Source organism: Narcine bancroftii, chromosome 1, assembly GCF_036971445.1.
Source record: "Narcine bancroftii isolate sNarBan1 chromosome 1, sNarBan1.hap1, whole genome shotgun sequence".
In the NCBI taxonomy this organism is placed as follows: Eukaryota; Metazoa; Chordata; class Chondrichthyes; order Torpediniformes; family Narcinidae; genus Narcine; species Narcine bancroftii.
Window position 1 is genome coordinate 83,874,288 of NC_091469.1, and position 14,159 is coordinate 83,888,446.

At 45.9% G+C, this 14,159-nt stretch overlaps 1 protein-coding gene across 2 annotated transcripts in view; it reads left to right on the plus strand.

The window, feature by feature from the left end:
* adamts13 (ADAM metallopeptidase with thrombospondin type 1 motif, 13) overlaps positions 1 to 14,159 on the plus strand; it is a 138,267-nt gene that overhangs the window by 77,096 nt on the left and 47,012 nt on the right. For both annotated transcript variants that reach the window (XM_069931357.1, XM_069931353.1), the window contains exons 17-21: positions 1,125 to 1,205; positions 4,007 to 4,188; positions 10,475 to 10,610; positions 12,308 to 12,437; positions 13,173 to 13,352. In XM_069931357.1, the coding sequence (XP_069787458.1) occupies positions 1,125 to 1,205; positions 4,007 to 4,188; positions 10,475 to 10,610; positions 12,308 to 12,437; positions 13,173 to 13,352 (709 nt within the window). The remainder of the gene's footprint in view (positions 1 to 1,124; positions 1,206 to 4,006; positions 4,189 to 10,474; positions 10,611 to 12,307; positions 12,438 to 13,172; positions 13,353 to 14,159) is intronic.

The following is a 14,159-nucleotide window of genomic DNA, read 5'->3' on the forward strand; positions in this document are numbered from 1 at the left end:
ACAATGGTACCTTTTGAGGTGAACAGTGAGGATGCAGAGTAGGGGATGTTTTTTTAAAATCTTTGATATTTCTGGTGTTGCTCTGGTGTTTGTTGTTGAGCTGGATGGTGTAAGTAATTAATTTAATAAACTGTGACGGTGTGAGCAGTGGAAGAAACACAACCACCACGTTGAGGGTCATTAACAACTGTTTTTATTCATCTTCAGCACCCCCCTTTAAGGGCAGCATGAGCTCAATCACCTGGTGTATTGTGACATCATAATCGCTGCCCAGGGTGCGCGCTGGATGTTGGAGTCAGAGAGAAACCTCTGACGACGCAATTTCACCATTGCTGCCCCGCCACGTGTCGATACAAGCGGGGCCGGTTCACCATGAGGATGTGCGTCGCCACAAAACATTCTTGGTTGAGTTCAACAAAAAATCTCCTGGGTTGGAGTTCCCACACTGAGTGAATGGAAGCAAAGTGTCTCCCAGAGAATTCAGACCAAGGGACGATTGAGTCATCTGCTAGCTTTAGTTTTGTTGACCATATTCATGGCTCCCCAATCCAGTTCTCAGTCTATTCTCTGCTTTGGTATCATAACCCTTGATATCTCAAGAATCTAATGGTTTGTCTTTTTAAGGCTTGAGTAAGCTCAAGTTCTGCTAAATTAAAAAGAATATAGGCCTATTCTACTTAATTTTTAATCAGCTTGTCAACTCTGGCTCAACTCGCAAAAAAATAAGAGTGATGGAAGCTGAATGAAGACTTGGCGTGTAGTCATTAGCCTGAGCAATCGGGATCTGTGTGTGAATCAGTGCATTTGGAAAACTTGTGCAATAATTTTTAATCTTGCTTGATTAAGCTTGGATAATGAGTCTTTAAGGGCACACTGTTCACAATGTTACAAAGGCAAAATGGTCACAATGTTACAGGGAATATAATCAGAAGATAGTACTCCCAATCATTATCCTTTTCCTCTGGTGCTGAGATCAGGGCAAAGAATCACGGATCTGCCGAATTTATTGAGAACCTGTCACTGTAGCACTTTTAATTTATGCAAAGGTTGCTGACACTCAAGTTTGTGTACATCACTACTTGCAACAGTGTGTAACTGATGATATTTTTACTTCTGAATTGCAGAGTATGTCACTTTTCTCACGATCCCACCACATTCCACCAATATCCGTGTTTCCAACAGCCAGGCTGTATTCTCTCATCTGGGTAAGTTACCAAAGATAGGTTCGATCATTCATGAATTACAGATTACTAAGACCAAGAGGATGAGGATGAGGGACAAGGATTGCCATTTAAAACTTATATTCAAGTCCTTATTGGGCTGAAGTGGCCTGTTACTCTGCTCTATGTCAAGATTTTAAATTTTACATTTTTTATTTTTTTTTAAGTTTAACATATAAGCATAAATATAAAATTAACAATGACATAATAATTCATTTGTATACAAGTAAGCACACACAAAAAAGAGAAAAAAGTGGATAAATCTACAACAATAATGCTTGCAATACCTCAAAAACATTTAATTGAATTGATCCATGCTAAAGCCATTTATTGAAATAACTTGTATAAAATAAAGGAGGAAAAAAACCTAAAAACTAAAACTAACTCAAATCTAACCCCTCCCTTTAATCAAGGTTACCCTTTTGAATTAATTAAAGTCAATAATGTGGAACCACTGGTGACCCCTGGAAAATTTTACATTTTAATATTTTAAACTATTTAAGATTTACAGATATTACATTAATTTTTTGTGTTTTTTTTTTCTCATCCTACCAATATATTCTATTCTTGCTCATGTGTTTATCACCCATACCATACATGTTAACTGCCATATGTGGGTAAAATTCCTATTCTCACCACTTTCTGGGATTACAGCTGTTCTATATTGGATTAATTAGCGATCACCTTTTTTATTAGTCCCTGTTCTTTCAGCTCCACTGTTTTGATCTCTATTCATAATTGATCCCTTTCACACTTGCAAGTGATCCCAGGAATCAAACACCAATCATTCTTTAAAGTGGCAAATGTGAAAGCAAAATTAGCTCAACACTGGCATCAGATGATGTTATCTTACACTGGGGATTGACGACCTTGACCCCTAGTACAATCCCTGGCATCTGCAGACACTGGCGTTGCAATCGGGCAAGTGTGAAATGGGTAATTGCATTGTGGGATTGAAATGACCCAAGTTTTTCCATGAGTACAGGAAGACAAAGATTAAAATGAAGGTATAAACTTTGCCATGGAAAAGTCATAGTGGTAGTGGGGGGGGGGGGGGGGGGGGGGAGAGAGAGAGAGAGAAAGAGGAAATAAATAGCAATAAACAGCAAGAGCAGACAATTTTTAAACAGCACACAATTTATAAAGACCGCGGGGGGGACAAAAAAGCAATGGCGGACCTGACTTCCCAGAGAAACTGCTCTATGAATGTTCCATTTATGCAGAGAGCATACAGCCCTTTCTCTGCCACATGGAATTCTGGGAGGGTAGGTCCACCATCACTTTTCCCCCACAGTATTTATAAATTGTACGTGATAGTGCTTTAAACTTTCCCATCCTGTATAAATTGAGTACTATAACGCTACCAACTTTCCTACCCTGTTTAAAAATTGTCCGTTATTGTTATTCATTGCTCACACTTTCCCACAGTCCCTTATAAAGGTTTATATTGATCGGCACAACAACAACAGGGGCTGAAGGGTTCATACGGTGCTGTACATAAAGCTTAATTATGTTACAATTATGCATGATTAATTTTGTTCAAATTTAAGATCATAAGATCAGGATTTAGGGCAGGTTCACCATCGCTTGATGCATCATGATGTCACCAGTAGAAGGTAGAACAGTCCTAGCCCCGGGGATGGCTCCTTGCAAGTGTGAAAGTGTTCTGTGTCCCAGTTAGGAGTGGTCAAATGTGAAAAGCCAAACCCCCATTCCTATCCCAGGACACTGAACAGCCAATTTAGTGGGATGCAAGTGTAAAAGGGGTTATATTTTCAGTCTACCATCAACACACTGTGACTGGTGTGTGTACCATCTTAAAATGCTGTGCAATTACTTGCCCAGTCTACTTGCTCAATGCTTTCCAATCCATGAATTCTAACACTACATTTAGAATGAAACATACACAAAATTCTTTAAGTTTGTCTACTGTAAGGTTGACAGAAGGTCATTACTTTGTCCAGTGCCCCTCACAGAAACCTACAGCACCTGGTGTTCCTTGGTGGTCTCCCCTCCAAGTACTGACCAGGCAAAGACTTAAGGCAGTGATATATGGGAATACCAGCACCTGTAGTTTCCTTTCTAACTCACACATCATTCTTCTTTAGAAATTTATCACAGGTCTTTCACCACTCCTGGAACTCTCCCTCCATCAGGACATTGACACAACATTCCCCAAGGCAATGCTGGCCTTGGCAAAGACATTTGTCTCCTGTTGTTGAATAATTAATAAAATAGGGTGTCTCTTTTATTTCTGTTTTATAATTCAGAGACGAAGACCATAATCTGCAGAATTTCTTGGGCTGCGAATAAACAAATGAGAGGCATTACTCAGCAGTTCCTTTATTCCCACAAGATGTTTAATAGTGACATGCCTAATTTGCATATTTAGAGGAGACATAGCAAGTTTGGAATGTGACCTTTGCCATTTGAAAATTACAAACTTAATGGATCAAAATAGGTGGGAAGGGAGAGGATAAAAGGTTACATCTTCACTATATCCATAACTGTCTCCCACTCCTCAATCCTAAATCCACTCTGAAATCTCTCCAGGATTCCTGAGCATCTTCAATCCTGCTCCAATCAACCATGAGCTTAGAGGCTGGAATTCTCTCTGAAAGTCTGCACAACTCTTTCCTTAAGATGGAATTTGAAACTTATCTCTTCATTTACCAAACTTTAAATCCTAATGTTTCATTACATGAACCATTATCAAAAATTATGATTTAATATTTCACTGTAGCCAGGTTTGTTACTTGTTATATCAACATACTTTTTTGTTGCAGGGGTGAAGATTGAAGATCACTATGTGGTTGCTGGTGCCAAAAGGATTTCACTCAACACATCATATCCTAGCAACCTGGAAGATGACAGAGTTGCGTACAGGTTGTACCTCACGCAACAAAACCTGCCAGCCTCTGAGGAGATCATCATCAACGGACCCACACGTGAACCCATTGAAATACAGGTGGGGGAGGGAAAAATTAGAATCATTCAGAATGGTTCCACCCAAGTACTTTTTAGTAGTCTATGGAGAGAATGTGGTAATAGCAAGCAGTGCACCATTGGGAGGTTGCTTCGCTGAGCACCTCCTCTCTGTTCACACATCAGTGACCTCCCAGTAGCCAACCATTTCAATTCAGAGTCACACTCCCACACTCAAATGTCTGTCCATGGCTTTGTGTACTATCCCACCCAGACCTCCCGCAGATTGGATGAACAACACCTTATTTTCCATCTGGGCACTCTCCAGCCAGATGGCATTTACATTGACTTCACTGCTTTCCACTAAAACTGCTTGTCTTTTCTTTACCCTCACCATTTCCTGTCTTTCCAGTTCTTCCACCCACCCAGCCATCCCTCCTCCCTTCTTTGGTGCTGTCCCCTTCATCCTTTCTCCACCTATCATCTCTTGCCTTTCCCACCCCTCTTTCTCCCCCCCACTCCCCACCCTCATCACTCTTTTGTTTGGATGCCTGCTGGCATTTTCTCATCCTTTGATGAAGGACTCAAGCCAGAAACGTTGGTCATGTATCTTTACCTTTGCTACATAAAAGACACTGTTTGACCTGCTGAGCTTCTCCAACATTTTGTGTTTTTAAACCATAGGAGCCAACATTGTTTGGGGGTCAGTACACAGAGTTCACTGTTTTGTCAGAATGTCAACATGAAAGAAGTGCTACGTTATCAGAGGACAGTACTTGGTGAGTGCTGCACTATTTGTGGCACAGTTACCGGTGCTTTCTTTTTGTAACATAATAACATGGCTTTGAAGCCCAGTTATGGCATGGCTTCATGTCTTTAACAGGGTGCCCCATATCAGGCATTACCAAGCCTTGATGAGACCTACAGCTGGTGTAAAAGGTGGTCACCATTTTCAGGTTACATTCATATCTGCACTGGGGCTGTTCAAATACAGTAAAACCCCTGGTATCCAACACCTATGGGGATTGGTAGATGCTGGATAAGTGAATTTTCTGATTGCTTGAAATTGCATGTTGCGAGGATTGGCAAATTTAACGGCAAGGTGCACTAATTTTACATTTCTGTATATTTTACCTATTTATTTTCTGCTATTTTTTTTTTGCCAGTTGCTTGAGGCTATCTTTTGCTTGAATTCTGGATAACAGGGGTTTTACTATATTGTGCATAGGGTGTGATTCAAACAAATCTTCCTGGTCTTTTATTGTGGACAAGTGTAAAATAATAATTGTTCAGCATGAAGGGAAATGTAACTTAAGTAAGGTAAAAGTTTATGAACAGTGTAGTTCGTATGTAAACCATACCTCTGCTGTGAAATATGATAAGGATCCTAAGGCAATGCTGCATCAGAAAAAGTGGCAATGCTACTTATAAATTAGAGGCAAGGGTGCAAATTATTGATGAAACCTTCTTTAAAATTAATGACCTATGCATCTTCACACTGTGCACTACATCATGCTGATACAGTACATACAAGGATAAAAAGAGTGACGTGAGAATCAGGAAAAGAACATTCTAAATCCCAAAGATCAGCTCTCTACCATGTCGTGTAATGCAGCAATAGTCTGTATTAAATGTACAGGCGAGGAGTGCATGTCATGTGATGGTTCGATTCAAGGTACAGATCCAATAGGTAGAGTTGCATACCCAACAGCTAGAGAAGCAATTTTCTGAGACCTATATAGTCTTAAGAGAAATTAATGTGAACCCCATTGATTATAGACAGTCCCCATTGTAAGTGTTAGAGGTGCAAAGAAAAGCAGGTCATTTGAGAGATGTCCTTGTTGGTCTGTTCCGGGACTTGCAAGAGTAGCTACCATATATACTCGTGTAAAAGTCGATACCAGGTAAGAGTCGACCCTCTATTTTTGGACAGAATATCTGGAATTTTCCATATATCATATGGAAAAGTTGACCATAGTCTTTCACCTTGGACCCTGGCCAGAGCTCCTGATGCCTCCAATGTAGACTCTTGCCCCAGCCACCTGCTTGCCCATCAGAGCTCCCCATGCCTCCAACGTGGACTCTTGACTCAGCCCCGGTCACCCGCCCATCAGAGCTCATGAGGCCATCATCGTAGACCTGCGCCTTAGCCCCGATTACTCGCCTGCGCATCATAGCTCCTGAAGACTCGAACACGGACTCACGTCTAGGCCCTGGCCATCCGACCATTGGAGCTCCATACTTACCTGATGATGCAGATACTTATCATGGTCCTGACCTTCCTTGTGGTAGGATGTGTGTTTTGATGCACAGACTCTGTATTATTGGTTTAATTCATCGTGTTTTTGTTCCTTATTCGTTTAGAGATCATTTAGACTGCTGCTACTGATATGGTATTTTGGATTTTACTTGGAATTTTAACCACTCAAAAGTAGTATAGATGTAATATTCAACCTCATAAATTTAGATTAAAAAATAGTCTAGAAATTTTGACTTTTACACAATATATACGGTATTCACAAGGTCAGGCAGTGGGCCGTTAGGTTGTTTTAATAGAAATTCTCTCCTGGCCACAGTTTATTCAATAAGCATTAGGAGCAGTATTGAGGGAGAGCTGCACTGTCAGGGGGCAGTACTGAGGGAGAGCTACACTGTCAGGGGGCAGTACTGAGGGAGAGCTGCACTGTCAGGGGGCAGTACTGAGGGAGAGCTGCACTGTCAGGGGGCAGTACTGAGGGAGAGCTGCACTGTCAGGGGGCAGTACAGAGGGAGAGCTGCACTGTCAGTGGGGGCAGTACTGAGGGAGAGCTGCACTGTCAGGGGGCAGTACTGAGGGAGAGCTGCACTGTCAGGGGGCAGTACTGAGGGAGAGCTGCACTGTCAGGGGGCAGTACTGAGGGAGAGCTGCACTGTCAGGGGGCAGTACTGAGGGAGAGCTGCACTGTCAGGGGGCAGTACTGAGGGAGAGCTGCACTGTCAGGGGGCAGTACTGAGGGAGAGCTGCACTGTCAGGGGGCAGTACTGAGGGAGAGCTGCACTGTCAGGGGGCAGTACTGAGGGAGAGCTGCACTGTCAGGGGGCAGTACTGAGGGAGAGCTGCACTGTCAGTGGGGGCAGTACTGAGGGTGAGCTGCACTGTCAGGGGGCAGTACTGAGGGAGAGCTGCACTGTCAGGGGGCAGTACTGAGGGAGAGCTGCACTGTCAGTGGGGGCAGTACTGAGGGAGAGCTGCACTGTCAGTGGGGGCAGTACTGAGGGAGAGCTGCACTGTCAGGGGGCAGTACTGAGGGAGAGTTGCACTGTCAGTGGGGGCAGTACTGAGGGAGAGCTGCACTGTCAGTGGGGTCAGTACTGAGGGAGAGGTGCACTGTCAGTGGGGACAGTACTGAGGGAGAGCTGCACTGTCAGGGGGCAGTACTGAGGGAGAGCTGCACTGTCAGGGGGCAGTACTGAGGGAGAGCTGCACTGTCAGGGGGCAATACTGAGGGAGAGCTGCACTGTCAGGGGGCAGTACTGAGGGAGAGCTGCACTGTCAGGGGGCATTACTGAGGGAGAGCTGCACTGTCAGGGGGCAGTACTGAGGGAGAGCTGCACTGTCAGTGGGGTCAGTACTGAGGGAGAGGTGCACTGTCAGTGGGGACAGTACTGAGGGAGAGCTGCACTGTCAGGGGGCAATACTGAGGGAGAGCTGCACTGTCAGGGGGCAGTACTGAGGGAGAGCTGCACTGTCAGGGGGCAGTACTGAGGGAGAGCTGCACTGTCAGGGGCAGTACTGAGGGAGAGCTGCACTGTCAGGGGGCAGTACTGAGGGAGAGCTGCACTGTCAGGGGGCAGTACTGAGGGAGAGCTGCACTTTCAGGGGGCAGTACTGAGGGAGAGCTGCACTGTCAGGGGGCAGTACTGAGGGAGAGCTGCACTGTCAGTGGGGGCAGTACTGAGGGAGAGCTGCACTGTCAGGGGGCAGCACTGAGGGAGAGCTGCACTGTCAGCGGGCAGTACTGAGGGAGAGCTGCACTGTCAGGGGGCAGTACTGAGGGAGAGCTGCACTGCCAGGGGGCAGAACTGAGGGAGAGCTGCACTGTCAGGGGGCAGTACTGAGGGAGAGCTGCACTGTCAGGGGGCAGTACTGAGGGAGAGCTGCACTGTCAGGGGGCAGTACTGAGGGAGAGCTGCACTGTCAGGGGGCAGTACTGAGGGAGAGCTGCACTGTCAGGGGGCAGTACTGAGGGAGAGCTGCACTGTCAGGGGGCAGTACTGAGGGAGAGCTGCACTGTCAGGGGGCAGTACTGAGGGAGAGCTGTACTGTCAGTGGGGGAAGTACTGAGGGTGAGCTGCACTGTCAGGGGGCAGTACTGAGGGAGAGCTGCACTGTCAGGGGGCAGTACTGAGGGTGAGCTGCACTGTCAGTGGGGGCAGTACTGAGGGAGAGCTGCACTGTCAAGGGGCAGTACTGAGGGAGAGCTGCACTGTCAGGGGGCAGTACTGAGGGAGAGCTGCACTGTCAGTGGGGGCAGTACTGAGGGAGAGCTGCACTGTCAGTGGGGTCAGTACTGAGGGAGAGCTGCACTGTCAGTGGGGGCAGTACTGAGGGAGAGCTGCACTATCAGGGGGCAGTACTGAGGGAGAGCTGCACTGTCAGGGGGCAGTACTGAGGGAGAGCTGCACTGTCAGTGGGGGCAGTACTGAGGGAGAGCTGCACTGTCAGTGGGGGCAGTACTGAGGGAGAGCTGCACTGTCAGGGGGCAGTACTGAGGGAGAGCTGCACTGTCAGGGGGCAGTACTGAGGGAGAGCTGCACTGTCAGGGGGCAGTACTGTGGGAGAGCTGCACTGTCAGGGGGCAGTACTGAGGGAGAGCTGCACTGTCAGCGGGCAGTACTGAGGGAGAGCTGCACTGTCAGGGGGCAATACTGAGGGAGAGCTGCACTGTCAGGGGGCAGTACTGAGGGAGAGCTGCACTGTCAGGGGGCAGTACTGAGGGAGAGCTGCACTGTCAGGGGGCAGTACTGAGGGAGAGCTGCACTGTCAGGGGGCAGTACAGATGGAGAGCTGCACTGTCAGGGGGCAGTACTGACAGAGAGCTGCACTTTCAGGGGGCAGTACTGAGGGAGAGCTGCACTGTCAGGGGGCAGTACTGAGGGAGAGCTGCACTGTCAGTGGGGGCAGTACTGAGGGAGAGCTGCACTGTCAGGGGGCAGTACTGAGGGAGAGCTGCACTGTCAGGGGGCAGTACTGAGGGAGAGCTGCACTGTCAGGGGGCAGTACTGAGGGAGAGCTGCACTGTCAGTGGGGGCAGTACTGAGGGAGAGCTGCACTGTCAGCGGGCAGTACTGAGGGAGAGCTGCACTGTCAGGGGGCAGTACTGAGGGAGAGCTGCACTGTCAGGGGGCAGTACTGAGGGAGAGCTGCACTGTCAGGGGGCAGTACTGAGGGAGAGCTGCACTGTCAGGGGGGCAGTATTGAGGGAGAGCTGCACTGTCAGGGGGCAGTACTGAGGGAGAGCTGCACTGTCAGGGGGCAGTACTGAGGGGGAGCTGCACTGTCAGGGGGCAGTACTGAGGGAGAGCTGCACTGTCAGGGGGCAGTACTGAGGGAGAGCTGCACTGTCAGTGGGGGCAGTACTGAGGGTGAGCTGCACTGTCAGGGGGCAGTACTGAGGGAGAGCTGCACTGTCAGGGGGCAGTACTGAGGGAGAGCTGCACTGTCAGTGGGGGCAGTACTGAGGGAGAGCTGCACTGTTAAGGGGCAGTACTGAGGGAGAGCTGCACTGTCAGGGGGCAGTACTGAGGGAGAGCTGCACTGTCAGTGGGGGCAGTACTGAGGGAGAGCTGCACTATCAGTGGGGACAGTACTGAGGGAGAGCTGCACTGTCAGTGGGGGCAGTACTGAGGGAGAGCTGCACTGTCAGGGGGCAGTACTGAGGGAGAGCTGCACTGTCAGTGGGGGCAGTACTGAGGGAGAGCTGCACTGTCAGTGTGGACAGTACTGAGGGAGAGCTGCACTGTCAGTGGGGACAGAACTGAGGGAGAGCTGCATTGTCAGAGGGGACAGTACTGAGGGAGAGCTGCACTGTCAGTGGGGACAGTACTGAGGGAGAGCTGCACTGTCAGTGGGGACAGTACTGAGGGAGAGCTGCACTGTCAGTGGGGACAGTACTGAGGGAGAGCTGCACTGTCAGTGGGGAAGGGTTTGTGGTATTGAGAAGGGCAGCCATATTGGAGATGCTGCATGCAATTTTCATAAAATGATCATTAGTTTGTTGAATGTGGAATTTACAGAGTCAATTTAGCCACCTCAAGTTTTCTTAAAATTGCTAGAACCTTTTTTCCAGGTGTACCGAAAGTATGGGAAGCAGTATGGAGACATTGTGAATCCCAACATCACCTACAGCTTGTATGTTCCAAAGCAAGATCATTTATACACGTGGCTGCTAGTTTCTGAGGCATGTTCAACAAGCTGTGGGACAGGTGAGCAATTCCATGAAAATTCATACTTTCCAGTTTATTTCCACGATTCCAAGCAGAGGTGACAACAATTATTATTTTCTGAACCAACAGTGTAAAGATTTGTACAAACAAAGAAGTTTACAACACATGGTGAGGCCAATTGATTCACTGTGTGTATGCCAGCCTAATGTCGTTTCCACCTTTTGCTCTGTAACCATGGTGTATTACAAGCATGCTTGTAAGGATTTTTAAGTATGACAAATATTTGAATAATTAGTAAAATAGGGTGCCTCTTTTATTTTTGTTTTAGAGACGAGGACCATAATCTGCAGAATTTCTTGAGCTGCGAATAAATAGATGGGGGACATTACTCGGCAATTCTTTTACTCCCACAAGATGTTTAATAGTGACATGCCTAATTTGCATATTTAGAGGAGACATTGCAAATTTGGAATGTGACCTTTGCCATTTGAAAATTACAGACTTAATGGATCAAAATAGGTGGGAAGGGAGAGGATAAAAGGTTACATCTTCACTATATCCATAATTGTCTCCCACTCCTCAATCCTAAATCCACTCTGAAATCTTTCCAGGATTCCTGAGCTTCTTCAATCCTGCTCCAATCAACCATGAGTTTAGAGACTGGAATTCTCTCTCTCTGAAAGTCTGCACAACTCTTTCCTTAAGATGGATTTTGAAACTCATCTCTTCATTCACCAAACTTTAAATCCTAATATTTCATTACATGAACCATTATCAAAATTTATAATCTTATAGTGAGTTCCTGATTCTCACTAATCTCTAATCCCTCAACCAGCACCTTTTAATCTGTTGGATTCCTTGCTAAAGGTAATGTTCTTTCTCTACAATGTTTACACATCACAAAATAATCTACCTCCTGCTGCCACTTCTTCAACCCCAATCCAGTTTGTGTTTCTTTATACAGTAAGTCTCCTAGTATCTGGCACCTATGGGGATCGGTAGATTCTGGATAAGTGAACTTTGCAGTTTCCTGAGATTGCATGTTGTGTGATTGGCGACTGACCATTAGATGCAGCCAACTTTAAACTTGAGTATTTTTTAACTATTTATTTTCCACTATTTTTTTTTGCCATTTGCTTGAGATTGCCAGTTGCTTGAATTCTGGATAACATGGGTTTTTACTGTGCATTAAATTCTTCATACTTTGCAACAACCACATACATTTTCTTTAATCTCTCACATGTGTTTCTGACCTTTATGTGGTGTGGCATCTTTACTGTCATCCAGTAATAGCTTTATGAGTTGGATACCTTCTAACTGTGTGGAGGCACTTTTGCGCAGAGAGCAAATTTCACATTTGTTCAAAAAAGTTGATTATTCAGTAAGATAAAGATTAAACTTTTGTTTAATTGTTGCTCTATATTCACACCCTGTACAAATGTCAGTCTTCTGTTAGTATAGCGATTACCACAACACTTTTGCAGCACCAGTGCCCCGGGTTCAAATCCAGTGCTGTCTGCAAGGAGTTTGTACATTCTCTCCATGTCTGTTTGTGTTTCCTCCATGTGCTCTGATTTCCTCCCACCCTTCAAAATACACTGGGTTGTAGGCCATTTAGGTGTAATTGGGCAGCATGGGCTCAAGGGCTGAAAGGGCCTGTTACCAGGTTGTGTGTCTTCCAAAGTGACCAAATATTCGAAGATATGAATTTTATGGTGTATTTTATACCATTGTAGGAACTACAAGAGTCCATTATGTGTGTGGTGACCAGAGCACAAAGCGAGAGGTGGAACTGCAGCACTGCTCTCCAGGATCAAGACCTCCCAATCGATTGGAGGCTTGTAACACTGCACCATGCCCTCCTTGGTAAGTTAGTGAAACCTCCAACAGCTATTTTTATCCTCTATATATGAATGTGTTTGTTCTCACCTGGATCTACGGACACTGTTCTATGGGCCCTGCAGACACAGTCTTACATTAGGGAGCAGGTTTCACAGACATTGACTCTTGGTGGGTATGGATTCTGAGGATACTGAGCTCATTAGAGCATGGATTCCACTTTGCTGGCCCTACCATCTGGACATCCTTCATTCATTGTGCCCAGAGAGTGATGTCAGGTCCACTGTTGGCTTAATCTTGCCCTCAACTGATGTAGGAAATAGCAGTAATCTCATTTAATCCTCCCCTACCAAGCTTCAACTGCCTTTGTAAGATGAGTTAGGTCACCAGAATTCTGGACACTTTCTAGTCTCAATGCTATATGAATTTACCAAATGGGTTCTCAGGATGGTTCTGAACACTGTTGTATATCCCTAATCTAATGTGGAAAAACCAAAAGATGAGTCCACATTGTTCTTCTCAATAAAGAGAAGACCAGACAGTTCTATTTAAATAATGATACAATTCAGAAGAGAATTTTCAGCCTTTCCTATCAATTTGAAGTACCTTACTTATCATCATAATTAACTCAATCGCATGAAGAAATTTGTGATCCATCCACTTATTCTTCTTTCTGACCATCAAAGGAAAGCTTTCTGTTGCACCTTTTCTCCTGAATGAGCAGTCACTGAACCTTTTCTTGTTCTCTATCCGGGTATACAGGTGGGAGGTTGGCAATTTTGGTGCCTGCAATGTCTCCTGTGGGGGAGGACAGCGAGAAAGGGATGTTCGTTGCCTAAAGCAAGAGGCACAAAAGACTCGGTGGACCTCTGATGCTGACTGTGCTAGTTCTCCCAGACCTGAGTCAATGGAAGTGTGTAACAACCACAGCTGCCCTGTCAGGTAGGTGATTCGCAAGTGAGAGTCCATTACAGCAAACGTGAGGGTTTCGATGAGACAGGGACATGGAGTGTGAGTCATATCAGGATTAGGTGGGAATCACACACACATAAAATGGAGAGCGGAAGATGCAGCCTGGTAGTAAAGAACAATGGGCGAGGAATAGGTGGAGAGAGTTACGTTGGGAGTTAGGGAAGAGGAAGGCAGGCCATCTGTTCATTGTGGAGATTTTGACAGAAATTTGCGGTGTGATGCACAGTGAAGATGAGCTATGGATGTCTTCCTGCACAGTGGGTACTCTGAAGAAATTGTTCCTATTGGCACAGCCAGATGGGGTAGAATCATAGAGTCATAGAGATGTACAGCACAGAATTGGCTACCTCATCCATACTGACTGTGATGCTAACTACACTAATTTCATTTACCATTCATTAGGCCTATACAAGTACTCGTCCAAGTTCCTTTTAACCATTATAATTGACCCCACCTCCACCACCTTTTGTGTGGAAAAACATACCCTCTGATCTCCTTTAAATTCCTTTAAAACTATGCCTTCTCCTCCTCAGCTTCCCTGCCTTAGAAAAAAGACTGTTCTATCCATGCCCCTCAATTTTATACACCTCAATGAGGTCACCCCCTCAGTCTCCTATGTTCCAGTGAGAGGAAACACAACCTGTCCAACTTCTTCTTATAACTGCAGCCCTCCATTCCAAGCCATATCCTGATGAATATCTTCTGCACTCTATTACTGATATATCCTTCTCTAATGTGGCAACCAGAACTGTACCCAGTCCATGTGTGGTCTAACCA